This window comes from Canis aureus, chromosome 1 (assembly GCF_053574225.1).
Source record: "Canis aureus isolate CA01 chromosome 1, VMU_Caureus_v.1.0, whole genome shotgun sequence".
In the NCBI taxonomy this organism is placed as follows: Eukaryota; Metazoa; Chordata; class Mammalia; order Carnivora; family Canidae; genus Canis; species Canis aureus.
The window spans coordinates 107,486,629-107,506,712 of NC_135611.1; the positions used below are offsets into that span (position 1 = coordinate 107,486,629).

The following is a 20,084-nucleotide window of genomic DNA, read 5'->3' on the forward strand; positions in this document are numbered from 1 at the left end:
GCTGGATCAGCCTGTTGGCTGGTGGGGGGGGGGGGGGGGGGACTTAGGTCCCCTCCCAGCTCCTGCTGGGTGACCTCAGGCAGGTCCTCCTGTCCCAGCCAGCTGTGGGCTCCCCTCTGCATGGGGCTGGAACAGGCAGCTGTAAAGGAGTTCTGTGTCCCGGCCTCAAAGCCCACCCTCTCCTGCACCCCTGATGCTACCACCTCTCCTCACTATGTCTGGGTTCTGGGTAATGGGGATGGTGTGGAGGCCAGTGTGGCCCTGACTCACTGTGTGGCCCCTGTTAGTTTCCCTCTCTACTTCAGGAGAGTGGATAAGATCACCTCAACCCCATAGGACTGGTAAAGAGAGTCCAACTCAATGAAAGACAAAAATCCTACTGCTGGGGCAAGTCCAGGCCTAGACAAGTAGCACTCAGTTGCCCTGAGCTTGGAAGACACAGAACAGGGGGGGACCTGGGACCCCCAACCTCCCACCCACCACTTCCTGTCAATAGCAACGGCTTACCATGTACCAGGTATGGTTCTAAGTGCCTCACTTGCTTGTGTCTTCATCCCTCCAACACCTGCTACAACGATCAGGAGACCGAGGCCCAGCACGGCTAGTACACTTGCCCCCCCAACCCCCCGCCCCCGTCACAGCCTGCTATAACCACCCTCAGACTGGGCCAGACTTCCTACGTACCTCTTCCCAACCCTTTCCCAAACCACTCTGAAAAGAAAGGGCAAAAATCATGGGGCTTGGGGCTAACATTTCATGAAATCTTTAATGAAATTGGGGGAGGGGCACAAACAGAAGGGCGGGGCAATGGGGACAGGCCTGGGGGCAAGGGGCACAGGGCTGGGCAGGGCAGGGGGCTCTCCTCTTCCCTGCAGCAACCCTCCCTCCATCATCCCACTGATGGGGGGAAGGAAGTGGGGAGGTGGAGCCATAAATACGTCCAGAATTCCAAAGAGGTGAAGGAGGGAAGGGGTGGCTGAGGGTCTCAGAGGGGGGGCAAGGGCAGGCCGGGGCCACCCTTGTCAGGGGGCCCAGGCTCCTTGGGTGGCCGTGGGGGCCCTGGGGGATCCCCTGGCTTGCGGCCGTGCTTGCGAAAGTAGCGGTAGCGTTGGACGTAGGCCCGCACCAAGTTGCTCACCTTCACTGGGTTGATCTCCCCGCTTTTGCTGTGGCAGATCTAGGGAGTGAGGGGCAGCTGCGGTCACTGCCCATCCCCCAGGGTCCCCTCCACCGGGACTGCTGAGCATTGCTTGGCACAATGGGAGCCACCCCCCCAAGTTCAGGCCAACGCCCCTGCCTGTACCCCCGAGGCCAGCCGAATAGGCCCTCCTGTCACCCTCCTCACCTTCCAGGCGGACCCACCATTCCCGGCTCCCCGTCTGTGTACATCTGTCCGCGCACGTCCGTCTCTCCTTCTCATCCTCTCCCCACCTCTGTGATCTGTTCCCCTCTGGGCCCCACCTTGTGGACAGCCTTCCTCAGGATGTCCTTGTACTCCTCCTTGGTGATGTCCTTCTTCTGATAATACGGCTTGATGGCCAGCTTCACCTCCTCCACTGCCCGCTCCTGTGTGTGCAGCTTCTTCAGGTACTGGTCGAAGTGGTGATGGAGTGGGAAGAACGGATGGCAGAGGCCAGATGAGTTCCCGCAGGAACCCCTGGCCTGCCTGCCCCCTGCCTGCCAGCTCAGCCTCCCCAACCATCCAGCTACTCCTGGAAGCAGAAGTCCGGCTTAGGGTCTGCCCTGTGCTCCTCCTGCTGCAGTCACCCCAGACTACAGGCTGGGCAGGGCCTCTGAGTGTTACTTGAGCATCCACCAGGCTGGACCCTGAGTGGTCCCTGGTGGCCGGGACCAGGATACTCGTGTCCACTGCCCGTACAAAATTTACATGAAGCGGGATGCCTGGATGACTCAGCGCCTGCCTTCGGCCCAAGGCGTAATCCTAGGGTCCCCGGACTGAGTCCCGCATCAGGCTCCCTGCGTGAAGCCTGCTTCTCTCTCTGCCTAAGTCTCTGCCTCTCTCTGTGTCTCTCATGAATAAATAAATAAATAAAATCTTTTTATTTACACAGAGAGAGAGGGGGGCAGAGGAACAGGCAGAGGGAGAAGCAGGCTCCATGCAGGGAGCCCTGATGTGGGACTCGATCCAGGGTCCCCAGGATCACACCCCAGGCTGCAGGCGGCGCTAAACCGCTGCGCCACCAGGACTGCCCCAATGAATAAAATCTTAAAAAAAAAAAAATTTACACAAAGCGAAGACAGAGTGGGGCAGCATACCACCTCCTGGGCTGTTGGGACCATGACAAAAGGCACCGAACGAAGCCTGACCAAAAGGAGGCCCAGGAGCAGGAGCCAGACGTAGCTGAACGAAAACCTGTTTGAATCTGCCCGGCAACCACTCTGCCTCCTGCCCTGGAATAGACGCTTGATCCATCCTTTTCTAAACCACCCTCCCTCTTGCACAAAAAGCCAGTAAGTCCACAGTCGTAGGGACGTCTGTCAGCACGTGGGTGTGTTTACATCTTATTTCTGTACCTCCTTCTCCCTCTCTGTGGGCACGTAATTTAAAAAAAAAAAAAACATATATATATATGCGCCCAGTGCCCATCTCCCACTCATCCCTTGGGAGTGAAAGTTTAGTTCCTTACAGTTTAATGACTGTGGTTTTCTCTACATTCCCGCTTGCTGGCAGCAGTCTCCTACTCTCCTCGGGTCCCTGCATCTCAGCATCTGTTCCTGTTCTCTGTAAAGCTGCCACTGTCCACCCACTTCCCCCAAGCCCAGCTCACCTTGTCTGTGTCCCCGCGTCCCTCGGAGCTGCTGCTGCCTTCTCGCTTGTCAGATGCTGCAGCCAGCCCAGTGGGGGTGGGAGGGGTTGAGCCACAGCCTCCCAAGGGGAGGCTGCCAGGGAGCAGGTAGCTAGAGGGGCCAGGGGGCAAACCCAGAGAGGTGGGCACAGGAGCCGGTGTCACCCCCAGACTAGAGGGTGGCTTTCGGTGGCTGAGGATCTGTGGGAAGAAGTTGGAGATGATGAACAAACGGAGGGGCAGGGAAGAGGGAATATGCACCCCCATTATTCCCACCCTGATTTCCCGACAGTCCCAGGGGCAGAGGCTTTCTTCTGGCCAATCCCTTCCTTGTCCCAAGGCCTGTTGGGATTTGCAGTTCTTCTCCTGGCTTAACCGGAGTCAGGGGATGAGGGAAGGGACCATGAGGACTCTTCCCCTAGGGAGCCCACCTGGTTGGTGGCCTGGATCAGCTCCTGCGCTTTTGCTCGGCTTGCCAGATTGGCTTCTTCCATCTTGAAGAGAAGTGCAGTCACTGCAAGGAGCAAAGTGTTGAGGACAAGGAGATCAAGAGTTAACACAAGAGGAGCCGGTGAAGGGTGCCTGGCCCCCTGTTGCCATCTCCCACCCTGGAAGATGCTGGAAAAGCTATAGGTCCCGAGCTCAGAGCTGGGAAAAGGGGGCTCCGGCCACCCCAGGAAACCACTCTGCACCCCCACATGTTCTCAGTACTTTAGATATGTGTGTGGTTAGGGGAAAACACGGCCAGGTCACTCGGAGTAAGGTAGTGGTGGAGGGGAGATTCTGACTCAAGCCCCCTGTGGCCCGTTGCTATCCCCCCAAGGGACACTGCTCCTTGCTCGCCCTGCTCTTTCTGGTCCTTCTGCTACACCTAGCCTCAACTGCCTCTAGGTGGCCCCCAGGACACGGCCTGCCCCTCCAGGTTGTACTGGGCTAGCCACCCCCCACACTCATTTGCCTGCTCCCTTCCAGCACACTGACATCTAGGAGCCTTCTGGACAGATCCCAATCAACCCTCACCCACCCAGGCCCCTCACAATCTGGGGGTCACTATGTACTTGCACCTACCCTTTCTGAGGCATCCCCACTGCCTCTCAGTCCGTCCCCACATGACCTCACCCTCGATCCTTTCTGCCTGCCCCACCCCACCCCATCCCTGGGCACACTCACAGGCCAGGACACCGCTGGTGGTGCAGTCCACACCAGCAGGCAGGTTCCAGGGCATGGGTGGGGGCAGCGTGGGCAGCTGGGAGACACGGGTGGCCGGTCCATCTTCTGCCCCTGAGTCGCCGGCTGTGGACCCCGCGCTAGGGGCAGTGCTTGGGGCCGCTGCAGCTGTGCTGGTGGCTGTGGTGGTGGCAGGCTGCTGCTCCTCCTCCTCCTCCTCCTCCTCTTCTTCCTCCTCTTCCTCCTCCTCCTCCTCTGCCCCCCCTCGGACCCCAGCCTCCTCGGTGGCCTCTTCGGGAAGGAAGGAGACCTCAGGTGTCTTGCAGCTGCTGTCCACCGTCTGTGAGTCCGGTGTGAGCGCAGGGGGTGGAGGGGCTGCCTTTGGGGGTGGGGTGCTGGGGGCTTTGGCCGCCCGCTCCTCCCCGGACCAGGAAGTCTCCTCCACCCCCTTGGCCCCCGCTGCCTGGCTGCAACTATCAGCCTTGGACTTCTTTAGTGTCACTGGGCCCCCACTGCTCCCGCCGCTGCCCCCACTGCGGATCTTTTTCCTTGTCTTGGACGGCTTGGTCTTTCCCTTGGTCCCCTTGGCTTTCTTGGCCCCAGCCTTGGCCTTGACCTTGGTCTTTTTGGGCTTGGTGCTTCCCGGAGCTGCTTTGGCCACCTCGGCAGGGGCCCGCTCATCAGGCTTGAGGAAGGGGGAACGGCTCTCCCGGTCTCGGCTGAACTTGACTCCAATGGAGCCCAGGCCAGCAGACGCGGCCTCCTTGGCAGGCGTGGTGCTACTGACACCTTCTCGGATCAGCACTGCCACCTTGGATTGCAGCTTCACCTTCCGGGAGGAAGAGGAGCATGAGGACGACGAAGAGCCTGAGCCGCTGCTGACCGGTGGCTTTGGCGGGGGCCCCGAGGAGGGCGCTGACTCCTTGGGAGGCCGAGCCTTCTTGGATGACCTGTCCCTGTCCCTATCTCTGTCCCTGTCTCGGTCCCGATCCCCCCCATCCAGCGCCTTCCGCCGAGATCCCTTCTCCCGGGAGGAAGAGGAGGAGGAGGCAGCCCCAGAGCGGCGCCTGTCCTTCTCACTGCTCTTGCCACCCCGCTCCTCGGTGCTCAGGCCTTCTGAGTCGTATAGGACCTCGCGCTTGGGCGACGAGGCCGGGGCCGGTGAGGGGCCTCTGGGGTCGGACTTGTCAGGCCGGCCCACGGTGATGGTCCGCTTGATGGCGAAGAGATCGTGGTCCGTGAGGTCCTGGATGGAAGGTGGCACGGCCCCCCGGCGGCGGCTGTCGCGCTCTGCGCCCAGGGAGCCGGAGCCAGAGCCGGAAGGAGGCTGGGTGGGCGCTGGGCCCTTCTCGCTGTCCCCAGACCGCTTCTCACCCCGGGACCGCGACCGCTTCTTTTTCTTCTTGCCGCCGCCACCGCCGCCGTCTCGGTGCTTGCCGCGGTGCCGCTCGCGCCTCGAGGACGACGATGAGGAGGTGGCCGGGGGTGGGGAGGCTGAGCGCCGCCGCCGTCGCCGCTTCTCCCGGGACCGAGACCGGCGGCTGCCCCCGCGGCGGCGGTCAGTGCTGCGCGAGCGGCGGCGGGCTGAGCGGGACCGCGAACGGCGGCGGGCGGACGACGAGGCATGCGAGCCTGGCTTGCGGTCCCGGGAGCGGTGCTTCTTGGAGTCCCAAGGGGAGGCCGGAGCTGGCGGGGCGGGCGGTGCACCCGAAGACGATGAGGCAGCCTCCTTGGCCTCGCCACCACTCCGCTTGCGCTCCCGCCTCGACTTCTTGCGGGTGGGGGGGCCCGCGGGGGCGGCGGCGGCGGTGGTGGCGGCAGCGGTGGAGGCGGCAGCCGGGGAGGGTGAGCGCTGGCGGTAGCGCTCCCTCCGCTGGGTCAGGATTTTGCGGCGCAGGTCCAGGCCGCCCCAGCGCGTGTCGGCGGCCGGGGGAGCAGGGGCCGGTTCCCCTAGGTCCACCTGCAGGGCACCCTCACCATCCGACTCAGCGTGCAGAGACAAGAAGTCGTCCCCCTCAGGGGCCCGGGGGGCAGGCGGCGGGGGCGGGGGCTGGGCCGCGGGGGGCGCTGAGGCTGCAGGAGGGGGTCGAGCTGCCCGGCCACTGGCCCGAAAGAGGGACACCGCCACCCTGGGCTCCTCCTCCGGCTGGACGATCTCGCCCTCCTCGATCTCTGAGTCGCCTGGTGGCGGCAGGGTTGGCGGGATAGCGGCTCCACCAGCTGTCACCACCTCCACCGATACCTTGCCTTCCCGGCAGGCTTCGGCCTCGGTCCCCACCACGAAGACACGCCGTCGGGTGGCTCCGTCAACCCGGGTGGAGTCCACCTGCGGCGGCGTTCCAGGGGCTGGAGCTGACTGTGGGGGCTGGGGGTCCGGGCGGGGACTCTCGTCACCTGGGAAGTCCTGGCTCAGGCTGTTGTCATCGTAGATGCCTGCCAGGGTCTCCGAGATGCGGCTGATGCTCTGAGACAAACCTTCCTCCTCCTCTTCTTCCTCTTCTTCCTCCTCCTCCTCCTCTTCCTCCTCTTCTTCCTCTTCCTCAGGCGAGGGGGTCCCCGCTGATGAGCTGGGGTTGGAGCCAGTGGGCTCGAAGGGGTCGTACTTTTGCTCTGGAGCAGGTGGTGGGGAGTAGGCCTCGTCGGTGGGGTGGAAGGGGTCATAGATGTCGAATCGGGGGGCAGGTGGGGCCGGGGGTGCTGGGGGTGGTGGAGGTGGGGGAGGGGAAGGGGAGGAAGAAGATGGGGAAGGGGAGGGCGAGGAGGAGGCAGAGGAAGGGGCAGGGGGTGGGGCCGGGCCTCCGTCTCCAGTGCCCAAGGTAAGGAGGTGGCGGGCACAGGAAGGTCGAGAAGAGTGGGGCTGTGGAGAAACTGCAAAGGAACAGCGGAGACGGAGAGCAAGTCAGGTGCACACCCTCCTCCTGGGGTCTGCAAGAGGGGGGCCACAAGCAGGACAGCCCCCCAGCCACTGCCCCCCTCCAGCAGCCCTCGTTGCGCCAGCAGGTACTGCTCCCAGCACTGTACAGGGCTCGCAACACAGCATACTCCTCAAAACCCCCACTGTAGGTACTGTGTCCTAACCGGAGGACGTGGAGGTTCAGAGAGCTGCAGTATCTTCCCAAAGGACACATGGCCGGGAGAAGCTGGAGTACAGACTCAGTCACTGTTGCCCCCATAACCTGAAATAGCCCCTGGTCTGCAGCCCAAGAAGCCCCTCACTGGGGTTACCGCAGAAGACACTGGCCATGGTGGGGGCGGCTGGGATTTGAACCTAAGGCCACCTGGAGGCCAAGCTCCAGCCTGCTGCTCTAGCTGCCTCTTGTGGAAATTTATCCTGTTTTCTGAGGGAATAGTGTGCGGCTGTGAAGGCGAAAGCTCCCCCCGGAGAGCCAGAAAGTGGCAGAGTTGGGAAGCCCTGAACACCTGAGCCCTCACTCACGTACTTCACTCTGTAACAAGCCCCATCCAAAGGGCTACCTCTCTCAGGCCTCAGAGACACCCCTGACAGGTGACAGGAACAAGCAGCGTTCACCTCTTCCTATCAGCCAGTAATTGTGCTTTCCTGTGCTCCCTCCTCTGCTTTCTGAAGACATGTCTCAGGGCCATAAATCCCACACATGGAGACAACAGACCAGGGCTGCACCTCTGGACACACACACTGGGATGCAGAGATGCCCCTCTCAACCACACACCATAGGGACCCTGCGACAGCTAAGACATCAGGATGGCCAGGTGGACAATGTCAGGAAGGCAAGGGCTTAAGAGGGCTGTCCCAGAGCCACCTCTCAATCCCATCCCCTCAACTGTGACATGACCAAGGACAAGTAACTCAACCTCTCTGCCTGCCTTGGTTTCCTCATCTCTACAATGGAGGTCCACTCACTCATTCAGTACATTTTTACTAATCACCTATCTTGTGCGAAGAGCTATTTGGAGTACTACAAACAGAACAGTGAACACAAGAGACAAAGACCCTGCCTTCAAGGAGCTCACATTGAGCAGGGAGAGAAATCTCAATGAGCCACACAGAAAGTGCACCAGCCGCTGAGGGCTGTGGAATAAGATAAAGCAGGGGCAGGGGGTGCCTGGGTGGCTCAACTGGTTAAGCGACTGACTTGATTTCAGCTCAGGTCATGATCTCAGGGCTGTGAGATCGAGCCCCCTGCCCTGCCCCACCCCTTTACAGTAAGTAAGTAAATCTTAGAAAGAAAGAAAGAAAGAAAGAAAGAGATAAGAGAGAGGAAACGAACAAAAAAGGATGGTGATGATAGCATTCACACATCATAAGAACAAGGGGACCAGATAAGCAGCTATGTGGAATGAACGGTGCTGTGCCCGGCACAAGGACTCAGTGATCATGAGCTCTTACTATCCTGCTTCTGAATTATTACTACCACCAGAGGTACAAAACAGTCCTCAGGCTGGAGTGGTCTGGAACTGTAAGACTTGTTGCCTCTTTATGTAATTTTTATATGACATAAAATTACAGATGAGTTTTGTTTTTTTTCCGTAAGTCTTTAAGAATTTCCAAATGGAGGAAGAAACTGCCTGCAATAAGAGAATAACCCAAGCAACCCGCCCCTCCCCACCCTGCAAAACAGCTCTTAGGTTCCAGATACATCTATATCACTTTAAGGCCTGGAGCCAAATCCCCCAGGCCATCTGTCTTTGTCAATAAAGTTTTATTAGGACACTGCCATGTCCATGTGTTTACTTATCCTCTATGGCTTCTAATTTGAAAAGAAATGAAGATATTTTTGTGGGCCCCCTAGCGTGTGGTGGCCCTAGGTACAGTGTTCCCTGAGCCAAATGGACAAATCAATCCACAGCTATAAAGAAAGGGCAAGGGAAACATAAACTGGCACAGCATGGGTGAGCCACTGTCCGCTGCAGAAGAGGACTCCCGGCTGCCCTATTCCTGTACCTGAGCTGACTGAGCCTTCCTCTCCTCCTCACCCATCCCAACTGTGGATGTACATGCAAAAAAGGAAGTATAAACCTTGGGTTCCCACCAGGTCCTGGGGACCAGCAGCAGTGGCATCAAAGAAGAGCTGGTTAGAAATGCAAATTCCCAGGCCCCAGCCCAGACCCACTGCAGGAGAAACCCTAGGAGTAGGTGCAGCAACCTGTGTATTAGCCTGTCCTGGTGATTCTCATACCTACCCAGGTTTTGAGCAGCACTGCTCTACACTGCTCACCAGCCTCACACTGCATGTGGGACTGGGGAGCAGACTTTCCTTTTGTCCTCACAGAAGTCAAAAACCTGGGCTTTCTCTCCAACAGACCTGGGCTCGGGGTTCAGAACCCAGGACCACTGCTAAGCAACTGGCTGTGCCACCTTCAACAAATGATTTTCAGACTTTACTCCTCTGGAAGACAGAGATGCTAAGAGTCCCCAGGTCTCAGGGAAATGAATTTCTAGTGCAGTTACACTGCCACGGAGAGCCCTAGACACCGAGTGCTTCACACGCACTAACTACTCCTATGTGCTGGTGATCACATCAGTGTTTGCTCTACGTAAGTCTGCATGTATGCACAGCCTTTATTTTGGTCTAACAGGCAAAGACCTAAAGATTTTGTCTAAGTGACATGACGGCTAGCTACTATTACTACCAACAACAGCCGACTCCTGCACAACTCTGAGGCCACCTGCTCAGCTCTACCCTGGCCCCACATACCCGTTTTGCCTATCCTCCAGGCCCTGAGACGGGGCAGCAGGCTAGGAACGGGCAGAGGGATCGGATCCCTGTCCCCGATTCGGACCTCAGCCACCAGCTCCAGCATGTCCTCGCTTCTGCAGGGCAGAAGAAAGGGGGTGAGTGAACCTGGGGGAAGCTTCTGGCTCCCATGCCAAAGGCCTCCCCCACTCCGGCTGCCCAACTACTCACTCGCCAGGCCGCAGGTCCAGGTGGCTAGGAACCCAGGTATCTGGGGGATCCAGAACACTCACCAGCCCCGCAAGGAAACTGTCTGCAGCCATGTCCAACACCTAGAATAGGTCAGGAGGGGCTCCAACCTGACCCTGCTCATGTGAGGACCCACAAATCCCATTTCCCCAGGCCCTAAACTCTCAGGAACCCAAACATGAGAAACCCCAAGAAAATGCAGGGATCCAACCAATTCCCTCACCCTGACTTGCCTCTGGGACTCCAGGCTCACCCCTACAGATGATGCCCTCAGATCCTCCAACACCACTGCTGATCAACCCCAGCCCCGGGAGTCTGGGTCCCCAAACCCATCTCTAGGATCCAGGCCCCAGTGACCTTCATCCCCCCATCCCAAGAGTCTGGGCCCCCAGCCCCCTGTTCTTACTCACAGTAGCTGTGTCAGTCCCCCCAGACTCCTGGGAACGGGGCTCTGACCGTGGGCTCCGGCAGCGCCTCCACCGAAGGCCATGACACCGGGAGCCATCTGGAGAGAGATTTGCATGGGGGATTGGAAAAAAGGGACTAGTTGCAGAGACTTCGTGGGGCAGGGGAAAGAGGAGTTTGCCCTAGATTTCGTCAAGGGAACCAAGCTCCTGCTTGCTCTCCCTGCCTTCATCCACCATGTCCCAGCTTGGGTCCCAGAAGGACATCCCCAACAGCATGCTGAGGCATCAACACTCTCACCCATCCATCCTCCCAGCTGCCCTCAAGATGATGCCCAGACAAGTCAGCTTGGCATCAGAGCCTTGCTGTGACCCAGTCCCCACAGAGCTCTCCTGCCTTGCCTCCTGCTCACAACTCCATGCCCACCAGCCCCAGAGAACCACAACTCAGTCCTGCAACATGCCCTGGTGCTGGGTGCCTGCTGGGTGCCTCTGCCTACCAAACTTTCCTCTTTACCAGGCAGCCCTAATACATGCTTAGGGACCCAGTTCACCTGTCTCCCCCTCTAGGAAGCTTTACCAGACCCCATCTTCCCCCCTGCCCCCCACGCTAGCTTCACCGGGCCTCCTGCCCTCTCATAGTGCTTGGGCTACTTCTTTGCTGTGACAGGGTCTCCCCTCCACCAGATGGGAGTCCCTCCGAGGCAGCTGTGGTGTCTGACCCATCTTTGGCTCCCTGTGCCAGCACAAGGGTGGTACCCAGGAGACCTCAGAAAAGCAGTTCTGAATGAAGTTAGGATAAAGAACACAGAGATGGGACAGGAGGCTAAGAGGAATCAGAACCCATCATACCTTTATCATTTGGCAGATCCCCCTGCAGGGAACTTCCCACAGCCTGCTGAATGGCCCGCTAGAGAAAAGGTGGAGGATGAACGGGATGGAAAGAAAGGACAGTCAGGGAACTCGTGCAAATGGTCACAAGCTCTCCTCCTGGGAGACAGCCATTCCAGACACCCATACAAACATACTGGAACCCTTCAGCGGAGCCGTAAGTCCAGGCCCCCAGCCCCTCCTCCCCAACTCCTGGGCCCTGAAATCCAAACTTGCAGCCCATCTCTCCCTTGGCCCCAGGTGTCTAGCAGCCTTACCAGGATAAAGGCAGAAGGAGAAAGCGTAGGGTCTCTGTCTGGTGGACCATCACTCCGATCCTCACCCGACTCCTCTGTCTTCCCTCGAGACTCATCTTCTTCCTCCATGGTCACCTGGTGGTTGAAGGGGTGAGAGTGTGGAGTGGAGGCCGGCGGGGGGCAGGGGTGAAGCAAGAAATGGACACAAAGACCTCAAGGGCCTCCAACATTGCTTTGATCAGCATGCTGTCCGGCATCCCTCTCCTCTTCCGCCACACTCCAGTCTTTGGGTGAGTCCCAGGCCCAGTGCAGACATCAGAGGGACCAGATCAGGCTCTCTTCCCTTGCCTGGATCTCAGCTTGCTGCCTTCTCTGTGGAAGGGAGGGCTTCCCAGCCTCCTATTTCAACACCATGTTCCCAAATTCCCCAGTTTCCCCCATGACCAAGCTTTAAGACCTCACTGCCCACCATCCTTTAAGAGCCAACCCAATGCCAAGACTTTTTTTGGTTGAGCTGTGACTTCAAACACTGTGTCCCATAGTCTCGTATACCCTCCTTTCCCAAACCGAGATGTGTGCCAGTGTGCTGGGTGCACCTCAAATATCACACAACTTCCCAGAGCATCAATTCTCCTCAGTAGCACAGAACCAAAAAATTTTATTTATAGACAAAAGATGGAACTACAATAGGGTGATGTACAAGACCAGAACTGAATTGAAAACACTACTTTCAGAAAGACATGCTGTCCACCTGACCCCATGGAGGGCATCTACCTCTTGCCCATCTGCCCATTGTATGAAAGCATGGCTCAAGCTTTCGTGATAGTACAGAAATTCTTAGATTATACTAAAATTGAAAGATTATCCTTCAGACTGGTGGGTGTCTGGATTAGGGCTTCAGAACCCATAACTTTCAGAGGCAGGCTTCCCTGTAACCATCAAATCTACTACTTTGGAAACAATATCCAGTCTCAGAATTCCCAGAGAGCTTTGAAACCACAACCACCCCCCACCCAACTTGTGTTTAAATGGGCACAACTGAAATATCTACCTCCAAGAAGGACTGTGAGAAACGAAAGGGGACCGACTTTCCCCACAGAGTTAATGCAGCTCAGGCGCCTGATACAAAGTAACAATGATTAGCATTATTTGTCTTCAGAAGCCCAGGTTATCTCCTCCGCTCTCCCAGCTGCCTACCTGCAAAGCAAACACCCAGGTCCCGGGTCTCACTCCTACCATAGATTTCCAAGCCAAGCCAAAGCTTCCAGCTGTGAGCCTGTGGTTCCTTCCCTAACTCCCACTAACATGTCCTGCCTATAAACCCCTATGGACAGTTCCCAGTCCCTGGAGCTGCTCTCCAGCACCTCTGGGGGAAGCACATGCTACAGTGACTGTCACCTAATCAAGATCTGCTAAGTACAGACACACAGATCTCCAAGCCCTCTGCAGTGTATGAAGATGCTCCTTTGCCCATTTAGACAAGCACCAGACTTTGCCGACACGCCCATGGCTCCTTAGATCTTTTCAACATGAAAAGGTTCTGCAGACATTCTATGTCCCTCTAGAACACTGTTTCCCAAACTACAGTCTGATAGCAGTATGGTGCTTCACAAATAGTTTGTTATTTAAAAAAAAAAAAAAAAAAAAAAATTGAACGCAGTAGAAAATTCTTCGCAGTATATCACAAGTAGTTAAATGGGATACTAATTAATGGGACTTTGGTATTAAGTACCTGTATCAGTATGCACTGGGTCTCAATAAAAAAAATGTACTTCTTACTGTATAGATCAAGGTCAAAATAGTTCGAAAAGCATTGCACTAAGTGATTCTAGAGGATCCTACAGACTTCCCCCACCCTAATGTGGACTAATTCTAATCTCTATAGTTCCAGGACAATACAGAATTTAAAAACATTTTTCACTTGAACTGCATTCATAAGTGCAAGTACATAAGAGCTGGGCAAATTTTCCAATACTCTCCTTTGTCTTGTTCTCCACGCAATTATCCAGCCCCAAAAGGCATTTGAATTTGCTCCAGGCATAAAGACTGCACTCTTGCAGTCACATTGAAAGCCACCTAGATGGTTCCAGGTCCTTCTAACTGCCCCCAGCCTCCTGTCACCTAGATTAGACACTCTTCAGATGTTAGAGACCCACCTTGGCCTCTCAGTACATCTCAGTATTTGCCTCCCTCCCTTGGTGGGCATATCCCACCCCTCTAGGTGGCCCTAAAAGACTTCCTAGCCCTCGAACAGTTCTTCCAGGCCCGCTAAATGGCCCCAGACCCATGCAGGTGAGCTGCATCCTCAAGTCAGCCCATGTAGACACTCCCAGCCCTAACAGACATACCCCGGGCTCTAGAGATGGTTCTGCAGATACTCCTCAGCTCTTGCAGACCTCCTTCACCCTGGGACATTATCTCAAGATCTCAAGATGGCCCCAGAACCCTATCAACAGACCCTAACCTCGGGTCAGCCCATAAAGACGATCAACAGTGTCTAGAGAAATGACCCAGGTCAGCTAAGTGATGGAGGGCAGGCTCCAGTCCCGGTGGACGTCCCCAGTCCTCACGGGGACGCCCCGCAGATGCCCCCCGGAACCCACAGACGCGTCCCGGGGCCTTGAGAAGGCCCCCCGCTCGGCGCCAGGCTCCGTCTCCGCTCCCGGGCCCGAGGCCGCCCCGCTAAGTCCTCCAGGCCCCGCGGCGTGCGGGGAGGACCCCGGGACAACTAGCGACCCGACTCCGCCCCGCCCACCCCGATAGGCCCGAGCCCCGCGGCCCAGACTGCCGCCGCCATCTTACCCCGCCGCTCGGGCTGCGGCTCCGGCCCCGGCGCGGGGCGGGGCGGGCTGGGGGGGCTCGCGAGCAGAGGGAGGAGAGGGGCGGAGCTAAAACGCCGCCGAGCTTGCCGGGACTTCAAGTACCGAGCACGGTGCCGTGAAGGCTGGTGGGAAGGCTCCGGACTCAGTTTCCCAGAAGTCAATGGGGCACCTAGGCAGGGGCGCGCGCGACGGACGCCGGGAGGCGTAGTCCGCACGTCGCCACCGTCGCGCGGGGACAGCAATGAGGTGAGAGGTGAAGTGGGCGGGACTGTGGTAGCCCGCAACAAGGCCCCACGGTGCCCTGCGCGCGCGCGGAAAGAGCTGCGGAACAGGAAGTGACGTAAGAGCACTCAGCAGGGCCGCTGCAAGGGAATTGTAGTTCTGAAGAGTGGACAGTAGAAAAAAAGCTGGACTGGCTGGGAGTTGCGCCGCCCACCTTCTGGGGATCCCAGAATCCCCGTCTTCTAGTCCCCTCTAAATTTAGAACCAAGGAGCCCGCTCCTCCTTTAGGATGGAAAAGTCCAAATTCCGATTTCCTCTCACTTAGCAGGAGTCCAGACTCCCATTTTCCTCCTCCCTGGGACTTGGGAGTTCAACCCTGACTTCCTCACAACCCTGAGTCGGGCCTGAGGGCCCTTCCTTCCTCAGACCATTTCTGGTCTCAAGCTCGTTCTTTACACAGACACAAATGTTGGGGTTCCCAACTCGAATTCCCTCGGATCCAGAATTCTGAATTCCCGGCCTCACCAACCCCTGTACCCAAGAGTCTGGGACCTCAGCTCCCTCCTTTACTGAACCTAGTAGTAAGGACTCCCAGATCCCTTCCTCCCCCGGACCCAGGAGTCCAGGCCTTCAGTAATCATTCTCTCCGAGAGACCCCGGAATCTGGTTCCTCAGCCTCTTCTTCCTTCAAGACTCAGAAATCCTGGCCCTGGGCCCTTCATGACCCAGCTACCCCGGCTTGGGCGAGCTGGCTCAGGGATTAGGAATGCAGTGATCTCACGGCCCCTCCCTGTCCCGTTACCCCGCTGTCCCCCTCCAGGGCCCCATCTCCCCTCCCAGTCTGTCTTCCGCTTGGCAGGGACTCCGGGAACCGGAAGCCTGGGTCCCTTAGCGGGCGGAGACTCCAGCGTCCAGCCTAGACGCCCGGGTCGGAAGTTTGGCTGAGATCCCAGGACGGAGGTGGAGCCTCCCTCAAGACCAGCTCCTTCCTCGGAGCGCGCCTATATACGGCCGCGCGCGAGTCGACCAGCCCCGCCTATTAAGACGAGGCCTCTGGGGTGGTGCCCTGAGAAGAGGTGTCTCCGGGGTTCTCATTTGCATAGCACCTCTCCGAACACTTTTCCCGACCTGTCTGCTGCAAGAGTGAGAGCGCTTATTAGCATAGCCACGCCCCCAGACGGCCCGCCGGCAGAGAGCGCGTGGCGCTGCTCAGGGCGAGCAGAGTCCTTTCATTAGCATATTCCCGCCCCTTTCGGAATTCCCCTTCGCAACGAAAGCCTTTCCCCTACCCTTATTAGCATAGCTCCTCCTTTTCCCTGGCCTGGCCTCGTAAGTGTCCGGAGACTCGAGTCCTTCTCTCCGGAGCTCATGATTATGCAGTAGCCTTATTAGTGTGGCCCGCCCCCTAGGCCCCGCCCGGCTCCCCCCTAGGCGGTAGCGGCGGCGGCGGCAGCGGTGGCGACATGAGCAGCGGGGCGGCGTCCGGGACAGGGCGGGGGCGGCCCCGGGGCGGGGGGCCGGGGCCCGGGGACCCCCCACCCAGCGAGACACACAAGCTGGTGGTCGTGGGCGGCGGCGGCGTGGGCAAGAGCGCGCTGACCATCCAGTTCATCCAGGTAGTGGGCCCTCACCCGGGGGGGTGCCCCCGGGACCCAGAACTGAGCCCTTTGGGAGATCCCTGAGACCCCGATTTCCTCTCGATCCATCACTGAGACCCTCCTATGAGACCTTCTAATCTTAAAAAAATCCTCTCAGATGGTGACCCCGAGTCCCCTCCCCTCCAGGGCCTCCACCCCCTACACTAGGGACCTTCCTCCTATACTGGCATCCTGAAACCCACCATCCCTCCTCCCACCAGTATCCAAGACCCCGCTTCCCTGCTGACTTGACCCTGAGCACCTCCTGGGAGCACCTAAGTCCAGAAGTCACCCCATTTTGATCCTAAGCGCTCTCATAGGCCCCCACCCCTCTGGTGTCACTTCCCCCTACCCTGGGCCCCATCTCCCCCAGATCCCAGATCCCAGCTTCCTCTCTTAGCCACCCAAAGCCTAACTGGGAGATTACCACAGTCTAGATACTTAGCTCTCCGAGAATCTAGAAATTGTGCCCAGACTTTGCCTGGGGCCCATCCAGGACCATCTGGTCCTGAGGGAGACCCCCTCAGACCCAAGAGATTTCAGAAAGATCCTGCCCCTCGGTCATTCCAGAGGACTCTTAAGACCACACGTCCTGTCCTGAGGAGCCCCCATCCCACCAGACCCAGATCTCCACCCTCCCCCAGGGAAAACCACTCACTCCTCCATGTTGAGTTTTCCTTCAGTCTAACTCCTTGAGCGCCTCTCAGAAACCTTGGCTAGCCTCCAAATCACCTCCATGAAGAAGCCCTCAGATTCTTGACACCCCCAGAGAGACCCATTTCTTAGGACTTTCTCTGACCCTATAAATGCATCTCAGGGTATCTGAGACATGCACCTATATTCTATGACAGACCTCCCAAGTGTGCATTTTGGGCTCTCCCCAGCTCTCACCCTGATTACTTCTCCAGATGTGTTCTGAAGACATGCCAGTAATCCCCCCCATGGCGTGATCCCTGTACCCTCCTTTCAGGACAAGCCCTCACCAAGCATCCCTCCCCTAACAGACAGGATGCGGCTCTCAGACCCCCAGCTACCAGATTACCCCTTCTCTCCCGAAAATCCACCCTTTGCCCAGGAAACCTCCACCCCATTCCCAAGGGGAACCCTCCCACCTTAAAGAAACCTTAGAAAGGTGTCTGCTTCTGAGATGCTACTGCTGAGCCCCAGACCCCTCAAGAGACCCCAGCCAGTGCCTGCATGGGAGCTCCGGCCCAAACAGAAAAAGGCCCCAGCCCTGGGCCCCTTGCACCCAGGGGCAGACCCAAAGTTGGCCAAAGGCCTGGCTGGAGGCTGGCGTGACCCAGGCAGGAAGGGAGGGGCCCAGCCTGCGGGTGGGGCAGCTTCTCTGCTGCTGGATTGGAACTGGGACCTTCCCCTGGGAGGAGACACAAGAAGCTGCCTGAGGAGAAGGAGGGGGAGAGGGAGGAGGAGGAAGAAGAAGGAGAAAAAAAGAGGGAAGAGGAGGAGGTGGAGGGAGAGATACAGACAGGCAGATATTCTGGACAATAAGAGTTCCCAATAACTGAGCACTTACTATATCCAGGCCATACATTAAATGCTTAACAGGGATTTCCCGGGAATCTCACAAACGCTAGATTAAGTGTAGTTCTATTTTTATCCTTAATTTCCAATTGAGGTTCAGAGAGGGGAAGTGATTTGTTCAGTGCCACACAGCCAGGATGTAATCACCATGTAGGAGATGTGTTTTATACCAGAAAGATTGAGGATTGGGAGAGACTCAGAAAAAGGAGAGACTGGGTAGGGCGGGAGGAAGGGATAGAGAGAGACCCACAGAGAGGGGAACAGGGACCCAGAATGAAGGGGGAGACAGAGTCCAGGAGCAGGGCTACATCATCTCTCCTGGGGCACTGCGGGTCCTGCAGGAGCTGCAGTAACAGTATCTTCTCCCTGCCCCACCAGTCCTACTTTGTGTCTGACTACGATCCCACCATCGAAGACTCCTATACGAAGATCTGCACGGTGGATGGTGTCCCGGCCCGGCTCGACAGTGAGGGCAGCAGGGAGTGGACCCAGGGGGAGGTGGGGGAGGGCTGGGGATCGTGGTGGGGCTGAGGGCTCCCTGGAGTGGCTTTTGGGAGCCTCATCCCCACAGCGGCCCCTCTCCCCATCTGCAGTCCTGGACACCGCAGGCCAGGAGGAGTTCGGTGCCATGCGGGAGCAGTACATGCGCGCTGGCCACGGCTTCCTGCTGGTGTTTGCCATTAATGACCGGCAGAGGTGAGAGGAGGCGAGGGTGGTGGAGCAGGGCAGACCGCGCCGATCGGCTGGCTAGACCTCACCCTCGGGCTTCCTCCGCAGTTTCAACGAGGTGGGCAAGCTTTTCACGCAGATCCTCCGAGTCAAGGACCGAGACGATTTCCCCATCGTGTTGGTTGGGAACAAGGCTGATCTGGAGACACAGCGCCAGGTCTGGGATACCCCATCCCCCCCACTCCCTGCCCCTGGCGCCACACCAGGGGGCCCCATCTCAGCCTCGGAGGCTTCTTTCAGTGCATATTCTGTGTCCTCACTGCAGCATCCTCTTCTGGCTCCCCTGGTCCTGCTCTTTCTGTTGTCACGCACATCACTAAATCCTCCAAGTTGGGTCTTCCCTGGAAGACCATGGCTGGATGGGACAAAGGGCTCCCCAGCTCTTCCACCTGGCACTCGACTCCCACCAGGTCTTGTCCCTTCCTTTCTCTGCTCTCAGCACTTCCTACACACAGAGACTATGGTGATTGCCACAACAGAACTCATCTTTCAAATGAAGCCTTTGGGGGGTTTCTAGCCTTGGGACCTTTGCTCAGGCCTCTGTAGGGAGCACCCTGACTTCTCTGCGGGTGGGAGTGTGGCGTGACCTCAGTTATCTGATGTAGATGTTCAGAAGTGCAAAGGTCTGTGGTGCCCTCCCAGACTCCTTAATGGTGCCGAGCCTCCTTAGCATGTTCCTCATGATCTCCTTGGAACTTCAACTCTGTTATGTGACCCCCACACTGTCACCCCCTTTAGAGCATAGTGTCTTTGTGCGTCCCACAGCTGCATTCCCCCCCCCCCCTGCATCGAGCACAGACACCTGATACCTCTCCTCCCTGTTTCCTGTCCCTGTCCCAGGTCCCCCGATCTGAAGCCTCTGCCTTTGGCGCCTCCCACCACGTGGCCTACTTCGAGGCCTCAGCCAAACTGCGCCTCAATGTGGACGAGGCCTTTGAGCAGCTGGTGCGGGCTGTCCGGTGAGCAGAGCGCCCTTCCCTTGTTGTCCATGCCCCTGGCCCCTGTGACCCAGACTCACCAGCTTCTCCCCACAGGAAGTACCAGGAGCAGGAGCTCCCGCCCAGCCCACCCAGTGCCCCCAGGAAGAAAGACGGAGGCTGTCCCTGCGTCCTCCTCTAGCCCGGGTGCAAAAGGAGCAGCCAGCATGAGCTCTCGGGACCAGCTGCCTTCACTGAGCTCTTTCCCCTTCTGGGTTTCCCAGGATACACTACACCCCCATCCCAAATTCCTGGCCTTCTCCAGGACATCGCCACTGTGTGCCTTCTGCCGAAGCCTTCCTTCCCCACCCAAGCCCCTGGGTGAGGGGCTCCCGGGCTTCTGGGTCACTGCTGTATATAACTCCCCTCTCTACCCCCAGGGAAATAAACGTCACTGCCAATGTCAGAAAGTGCTTCTTGAGAAGGGAAAAGTGGCTCCAGGGTGGTGGGTGGACTGGGTACAAACACGTAAAGCCTCACTCCACCTCTGTCCATAGGATCTTGAACCCTTGACTCGGTAGGGAGGTGGTGAGGGGGGGTTCAGAAGACAAGACAGGCCAGGTGTCTGGACCCGTTTCACCTTCAACAGGGCCATTCTGCCCTGTTGTGTTTCAGTGGGCATTTTGCTGGGATAGGGGTGGAACACCTGAAAAAAAGTTTTTCTTTGCTGGAAAGTTCTATAACTGCACTGTTCACTTAAGATAGCCAGAAGCTACACATGGCTATTTCAATTTATTGGGTAGTGGT

The 20,084-nt window shown here is 57.8% G+C and overlaps 2 protein-coding genes across 4 annotated transcripts; one reads left to right on the top strand and one right to left on the bottom strand.

Annotated features, from left to right (window-relative positions):
- Nucleotides 1-740: 740 nt before the first annotated feature.
- Nucleotides 741-14,362, bottom strand: SCAF1 (SR-related CTD associated factor 1). 3 transcript variants are annotated; one of them, XM_077845080.1, is made up of 11 exons: nt 14,211-14,362; nt 11,430-11,543; nt 11,134-11,191; nt 10,288-10,382; nt 9,860-9,960; nt 9,650-9,765; nt 3,978-6,842; nt 3,239-3,321; nt 2,790-3,008; nt 1,462-1,590; nt 741-1,177 (listed from the first exon to the last, which is right to left on the bottom strand). In XM_077845080.1, exons 2-11 carry the CDS (start codon nt 11,535-11,537, stop codon nt 986-988), a joined length of 3,966 nt encoding a protein of 1,321 aa, XP_077701206.1. In that variant the 5' UTR covers nt 11,538-11,543; nt 14,211-14,362; the 3' UTR covers nt 741-985. The 3 variants fall into 3 exon arrangements, with proteins under 3 accessions (XP_077701206.1, XP_077701216.1, XP_077701226.1); XM_077845090.1 differs by lacking the exon at nt 14,211-14,362 and adding an exon at nt 13,757-14,184; XM_077845100.1 differs by lacking the exons at nt 11,134-11,191; nt 11,430-11,543; nt 14,211-14,362 and having other exon boundaries at nt 10,284-10,382.
- A 1,520-nt stretch (nt 14,363-15,882) lies between these two features.
- RRAS (RAS related) lies at nt 15,883-19,747 on the top strand. Its single transcript, XM_077845193.1, has 6 exons — nt 15,883-16,068; nt 18,010-18,097; nt 18,225-18,327; nt 18,409-18,517; nt 19,201-19,319; nt 19,395-19,747. Exons 1-6 carry the CDS (start codon nt 15,916-15,918, stop codon nt 19,477-19,479), a joined length of 657 nt encoding a protein of 218 aa, XP_077701319.1. The 5' UTR covers nt 15,883-15,915; the 3' UTR covers nt 19,480-19,747.
- The last annotated feature ends 337 nt before the right edge of the window (nt 19,748-20,084 follow it).